Below are 7,867 nucleotides of genomic sequence, written 5' to 3'. Positions count from 1 at the left end.
TGAAGAGATGTTTATGGAGTATAAATACCCCATAACTTCAGATCAAACAACAACCAATCCTACAACCAAACCTTGAACAAACTTTGAACAAACTTTCTAAAATGTTTTGATTTATTCAAAGTTTCACTTTTATATTTCAAGTACAGATTTTACATTTTCATATCATTGAGAAAAGTTCTCTAGTGTACTTGAAATTGTATTGGATTGTTATCATTGTACATCACCTATTATATCATATTGATCTAAGTCAAAATCCATATTGCTAAACCATTCAAGTGTTATCAATTGAGGAAAGTGGTGTTCTTTCTTCAAGTTTTGTAAACTAAGATAGTGGTGTGCTATCTTAGGGTGATTGTTAGGAGTTTGTAAGGAAGGTCTAGGGTGGGACTTGTACATTTTCTAACAATAGTGGAAAATCTCTTGTGGTGTGCAAGAGGACTGGATGTACCCTTGGTGATAAGGGGAACCAGGATAATATCTTTGTGTTCTTTATTTTTCTGTCATTTATCTTTTCCATACACTATCTTAAATCAGAAAAATCAAACACTAAATCTCTAAAAAAACAAGAAAATTTCTAAACACCTAACTCACCCTCACTCTTAGGCGCACTTCTATACTTACAATATATATAAATAAAAGAGATAATACTATTTTTGTAAAATTATCCTTGTTAGGTGTTGGTGTATTACCAATGTAATAAATACATAATGGAAGATATTGTATTGGAAATTATACAAGTAATATTACTTAAATAAAAGAGTAAAATATACAAGTAATATGACTCAATTATTATGAGACGAAGGGAATAAAATATTTTCACACAAAAAATATTCCCTCGTGTCCTATATATAAGAGAATTTTTGGTGAACTTTTTAGTTCAATATATATTAGAATTTTTTTTTTGACTTTTAAAATATATTTATTGTTAAAATGATTTTTATACAAGATGTTTGTATTGTTAATAATATTAATGGATAATTAATGTCTCACAGTTTCCAACAAGGGTTATATATGTAAAAATAATCAACATAAAAATACTTTTTTATGGATCATATAATGTTCAATGAATTTGAAAGATATATCATATTTTACTTTAATACTGCAATCATATAAGAATTAATAAATTTGAAAGATATGTCATATTTTATTTTATTACTGCAATTATATAAGAATTTTTAATGGACTTTACATTTTAGTGTAGATTTTTATATTTACTTTTTGTTAGAATTTGAAATAATAACTCATTTATGTTATAATTTTTTGTTTAAAATTCCTATCCATAAAACATATATGAGTAAGCTGGCCTGTATTTCAAATATTCATTTAGATTTTAGTTTATTATTTAGGATTTTTTATTTATATATTCCTATTTTTTATAAAAAAACTAACCAATATACCCACATTGAAAACTATGTACTAAAATTAAAATGTCTTACTTTTTTTGACTTTCATGAGGTCGCATCACCGCCATGCGATCAATGAACTTTTTTGACACTATATCAATAAAATATAATTAAGTTGTTAATTTATCAGCAAAATAGAAATGAGTTGTTAAAATAATATAAATTTATCTACAAAATAAGATATAACTGTTAAAATAATATAATATGTTATTTGTTTTGCACATCTACTCAACTACCGCATTTTTTTCTTCAATTTAGTGTATTGTGTTTGATTTTTTTTTAATATAATTTTGTTTTTTTTAAATATTTTTATTATTTTTATTTATTTAACTAACAATTATTCAATTGTTAAAATAAAAAATTAAAACCTTATACATGGTTGCATTGCCGAGATGCGACCTCTTACTACTTTAAAAAAATTCATCATTCAGATGGTCGCAGGACGGGGATGCGACTTCCAGAAGGTCAAAAAAATAGGGCATTTTAGTATATTATTTACGAAAGTTATAAAAATGACTTAATTTGTGTAGAATATTGATAAATACTATTTACAGTGTAAAGTGATATCAAGCTCAAAAACTGTTATTTGTTTTGTCCTAAAATAATTGTTGCACTTGTCCATTTCACACATATAAAGAAAATATGATAAATCAAAGAGAGAAGAATAATTTTTCAAACTATCCTTATAAACTATTGGTGCGACAATATAGGGTCCCAAATTTCTAGGGCACCAAAAAAAAATTATGGTAAAAAAATTATAATATAAAAAAGTATATATATATATATATATATATATATATATATGTGTGTGTGTGTGGGGTAAAAAAATTGTCAAATTTTGAAGGGTTTACTAGTTTTTCTTCTTAAAGTTGAGGTTTAAAATTATAAATTTATAAACCGTCAATATAGTCTTTAAACAAACACTTTTTCACCAATTTAGTTCTTAAACTATTAAAATTAATTAAAATGTCCTTAAACTATTTCTTTATCCATTAAATTAGTGTCTATGTTATTTTCATTCGTTAAGTGGCAGTTAGTAGTCTTTAAACTATGAACATATTTCAAAGTGTCTCTAAATAATAGTAAAACAACAATTTAGTCTCTATAGTTCAATTTTTTTTGGTTAAACACCTCATTTGTAATCTTCTATAATCGCTAACTTATATTAGAGACATAACCACATTTGAATTGTCTTTTAACACTTATTCAGTAAAATCATATCATAAAATTATATTTTGAACTTTAAAAAATGTGTCTTTATTAACTCATATGTCTTACCTAAGAAATCGTTGTTAATACATATATCTTTACCAATTACTCTAAGATGAAGTGTAGAACTATTATATGTAATTTTGAAAAGGAAGCTCACATTTACTATTATTTTCTCTTCTAGATTATTGAGTTTTTTTTTTTCTTTTATTTTCAACCAAAATATTTTTCTAGTTATTGTTACTTTATTTGGGACCAAGACGTAAAATTTATTATTAATTATTGTAAATCAAAAGATACAACACTTAGGGGTGTTCAAAAAAACCAAAAACTGAACCAAACTGTCGAACCGAACTTGTTTTGAACTGAACTGGTTTAAGAACCGAACTATTTTCGAACTGATTTTTTAAAACTAGAACTGAACCAAACCGGTTTTCAGTTTGAAAAAACTGAACCGAACCGGTTTTTATTTAAAAAAACTTGAACCGAATTTATTTTTTTAGAAGTAATTAGGGGTAATTATGTAAATTTTGGCCTATATGAACAAACAAATTAAGTTAAACCAGTTTGATTCGGTTCAAAATAATAAACCGGTTCACCACTTTTATAAACCGGTTCTGTTCGGTTCTTTGAACTAAAAACCGGTTCGGTTCGGTTTCCAAACTGAAAACCAGTTTGGTTCAATTTTCAAACGGTTCTAGTTTAGAACTGAACTTTGCCCACCCCTAACACTAATAACCCAAAAGGTACAATTGAACTTAAATATAATCTAAACTTCAAGTCAATAAGTAAATATCGTTTATCTAATATGACAATTTAGAACAAATGTAAAAATTTAATACAAATTTTGTTTTGTTCCTAAGATGTGTTAAGGATTAGAGATAGTTTAGGAACTCATAACTGTCACATTATGGATATAATTAAAGGATGAATTGACTTGATAGATGAAGAAATAGTTTAGAGGTCTTTTAGTTATTTTTAATAGTTTATGGGCTAAATTGGTGAGAGAGTGTTTGTTTAAAGACAAAATTAACCGGTTATTCTTTATAATTTGTTGGGTCTTTATTATTGAATATGTACAAAATCATAACAATATATATTATAGACATTTTTTTTAATTTTTATATACTAAAATTAGGATCTAAATAAAATAATTTTGCCTTTCAAAATTCTCCTATCTTATTATTCATTGGTATCTCATGTTTGTGAAGAAAAACAAAAACAATCAGAATATTTTTTCATAAAAATCTTTTACCAATAATTCTTGGTTCTTATTCTCTTCTCAAAAGGTAAAATTTTATGGTTATTTTAATTTTTCAAGTTTATAAGTTTAGAACTTTATTAAAACCATAATAATGATAGTGTGAGATGCTATTGCCACTTATTTGGATTGATAGATTTTTTGGAACAATAGTTAGATTGACAGATACATTGTATAACTCTTTTTGCTATAATTAGATTATAGTTTTGATTTGATTTGAAATTTTTAATATTTACTTATTATTTTATATATATATATATATATATATAAAAGATGAAAACATTAAATAATGACCATACGATTAGAACCAACGATTAAGATCTTACTATCTTTTTCTGCACGTGTCCTTTTTAATTATTCCACGCGCATGTTCAATTTCTCCCTCTTCTCTCTCTTTTATGCCTCTCGATCCATAAATATCTATACTGTTTTCAAAATTAAAAACTAGAAACCACATATTCATGGCTAAAAAAGAATGTGCTTTCAAAAGCAAAACCCACTCCACACATAAAACATAAATCGGTTGGAAGCAGAGTTGTGAAAACGTTGATGATGTCGAAATACAAATACAATAGGCAACCAAAAATAAGACCCCTCTAATGTCAAACCTAATCGAAATAGGATAAGGGAAAAAGCAGTGTAGTCTGAGAGAAAGGAGAAAGAAAGCCGATGTTGGGTAGAAACGAAAATTACACACGTGTAGATGCAATTGATACAGTATTAAAGTAGAGTGAGATCTGTTGACCAAAACAAGGACAGTAAAATCTCAATCGTTGGTTCTAACTTCTAATCAAATGGGTTATTCCTCTCACTTAAAATGCTTTATATATATAATATATATAAAAAGAATAAGAAATATGTATAAAAAAATAGAACGTCAAATTTAATCCTTGACATTCTAAATTATTTTTAAACTCTTCTTCTAATAAAATGAATAACTAATTATCAATAATTTTTAAAAAAATATAATTGATGTGTCACAATTAAAAATTGATCACTTAAATATTTGTGTTTTTTTATAGATTTAATTCATTTGAAGTAATTCTCTACATTTAGATATATCTTATAACATAAATTTAAATTTGAGTTCATCACATCATACAAGTTTTGCCTCATCTATTAATTGACGTTGATAACCACTTCAATATTTTTAATTATGAAAACTTATTGAGAAATATTTTAAAATATTTTTGAAATTTTAGAGGGTTTTAATTCTTATTTGCACGGACCAAAAGCCAACATTTTTTCATAAAAAAGGTTTTTAATTAAAAATATTCCGTAAATGCGAATGGCCGAATTTGCAAGTTGATCCAGCAAATATTTCTAGGACAGAGGAATAAAAGTCACGTTCTTCAATGCATCCAAAAGCTAGGAAAATTGAATTTTGTATCTGTGGTTCTACGTTTGTAATTTTCGTCCATGATTTTTCAAAAATTTTTTTCCCGACAATTCACACATATCCCTTCAAAAAATATTAAAAAAGTAATTTTTTTAATTAAGATTTTTGAACCGAAAAATTCGATAGCTTTTTTATAATTATTTTGTTAACTTAAAACTTTAAGTTATTATTAATTTTTTATTAACAAAATAATTATCAAGAAGTTTAAAAAACAATATTTCGATTGAAAATAACTATTAAAAATTTTATTTTTCATAGTTCGATTTAAATTATTTTTCAATTTCTTTTATCTTCTAAAAATTTCAAAAATGATAACTTTACGTACTATAAACAAAAAATTTAGTAAATAAAAATTTTTCCCAACTATTCTTTTACCTCTTAGAAAATTTGAAAGCAATTTTTTTATTTATTAGAAATTTCAAAAAACAAAAACTTTAGTAGGCAAAATTTTTTCTCAAATACTTTTTTTGCCAATCAGAAATTTTTTTAAATCAAAAAATTTAGTAGGTAATAAATAGATCCATATTTTTTGAAGAAATAAAATTAAAATAGTAAAAGTAGAATTGAATTTATTTAAAATAGTTGAATAGAAATAAAAGTGAGAATCTAATTTTGAAACAAGACGCACGCCTTCTACAAGATGACTTCAACTTTGTCAATTTCTCCGGCGCCTAAGCTGTTATTGTCCCAGTCTATAATACCCTCCTTAGCTGGCCATGCCCTGTCCCCCGCGTATCGTTACTAGTCATGTCCCTATAATGACTTACACACTAAACTATTGAATTCGGTCCAAACTTGGCAGCTAGCCGCACAACACAAACCCATGAATTTTGTTATTACTAAGAGCCAAACATCATCTTAATTGGAATAATAAAATTACAACGCGTTATCTAGTTGGCACACCTCTACCAATCACTCCACTCCCTCCTTCGTAATCTTACTTTACCCAATAAGCACTCCACTTTTTATTACCTCTCCTTCTTCCCACTTTCCTTTCCACTATAAATACCGAAAACCTCATCCTTCCATTTCATCACCTCAACTCGATCACAGTATTTCCCACAACAAATCCCTTCTACTTCTTAATCTGTTTTTTCTCCATACAAAAGACAAATGGCCTCTCTTAATACAAGTGTAATCTTCACACTTTTTCTCACAATTTCTCTACTTCATTTGATTTCAGCTAGACAACTAATTGAATCAGACCAACTACTTAAGTTTCAATACCACAAAGGCCCTCTACTTAGTGGCAAAATTTCTATCAACATCATTTGGTATGGAAAATTCAAACCATCCCAACGAGCAATAATCACAGATTTCATAAATTCACTCTCTTCTCCCAAACAAACCACAACATTGCAACCCTCAGTTGCCACGTGGTGGAAATCAACAAAAAAATACTACCACCTCACCAACAACAAGAAATCAGTTAATCTCGCTCTCTCCCTCGGTGCTCAAATTCTTGATGAGAATTACTCTTTAGGCAAATCACTCACAACTAACCAAATCCTAAAACTCGCATCTAAAGGACCACAAAAAGACTCTATTAACATTGTTCTCACATCTGCTGACGTGGCAGTCGACGGTTTCTGTTCAAGTAGGTGTGGGACCCATGGTTCGTCTAATGGTGCACGCGTGAATGGCAAGAGATACAAATTCGCGTACATTTGGGTTGGGAATTCAGAAACTCAGTGTGCTGGTCAATGCGCGTGGCCATTTCACCAACCAATTTATGGCCCACAAAGCTCACCATTGGTTGCACCAAATAACGACGTGGGTCTTGATGGAATGGTTATCAATGTTGCTAGTTTATTAGCAGGAACCGTAACTAATCCTTTTGGTAATGGATATTTTCAAGGACCTAAAGAAGCTCCTTTGGAAGCTGCTTCTGCTTGTACTGGTGTTTATGCTAAATGTGCTTACCCTGGTTATGCCGGAGATCTCTTGGTGGACCCCACAACGGGTGCTAGCTATAATGCAAATGGCATTAATGGAAGGAAGTATTTGTTGCCTGCTCTTTTCGATCCTAAAACCTCAGCTTGTTCTACATTAGTATGAAGAAAGATAATGTTTTAGTTGTTAGGAAATGATAGATTCTTTGATTTTTTCATTCAATTTATTATTACGATGTCGAAAATTATTATAGTAGTGTTACAAATTTATAGTACTAGAAATTTAATATATCATAAATTATATCAACTGATTAAAGAGAAATCCAAAAATCTATCAAATGGGGTTAGAATATTACTCAATATTTCTTTTATACTAAATACGTGTGCTTTTTCTTTTCTTGTGTTCAGGGTTTGAAAAGAGATTTTTTTTCAATGAAGAGCGCAATTTTTTTTCCTTATGTTTAAGGCTTGAATGAAGAGCACAATGGAATACGATCTTCAAAATAATTAAAATTCATTTAAAAAATTAGCCAACATCAAATATTGAATATCCAACAAAATAGAAAAGGATCAAATATTCACTAAACATATCACATAATTTTGGTATAATATTTTTATATATAAAAGACGGTAAGCATGTGAAGAATTTTGCCACCTAAAACAAGGGTAATTATAGAATTTAAAAGTTGTATAATTTTTTTTA

At 27.8% G+C, this 7,867-nt stretch overlaps 1 protein-coding gene across 1 annotated transcript; it reads left to right on the top strand.

Moving 5' to 3' along the window:
* The first annotated feature begins 6,291 nt into the window (after positions 1-6,291).
* On the top strand, positions 6,292-7,524 carry LOC101501686 (protein PHOSPHATE-INDUCED 1-like). The gene has a single exon (XM_004516661.4). It carries the CDS (start codon positions 6,386-6,388, stop codon positions 7,328-7,330), a length of 945 nt encoding a protein of 314 aa, XP_004516718.1. The 5' UTR covers positions 6,292-6,385; the 3' UTR covers positions 7,331-7,524.
* The last annotated feature ends 343 nt before the right edge of the window (positions 7,525-7,867 follow it).

This window comes from Cicer arietinum, chromosome 2 (genome assembly GCF_000331145.2).
Source record: "Cicer arietinum cultivar CDC Frontier isolate Library 1 chromosome 2, Cicar.CDCFrontier_v2.0, whole genome shotgun sequence".
NCBI classification, from domain to species: domain Eukaryota; kingdom Viridiplantae; phylum Streptophyta; class Magnoliopsida; order Fabales; family Fabaceae; genus Cicer; species Cicer arietinum.
This window is presented reverse-complemented; position numbering and strand designations above follow the sequence as displayed.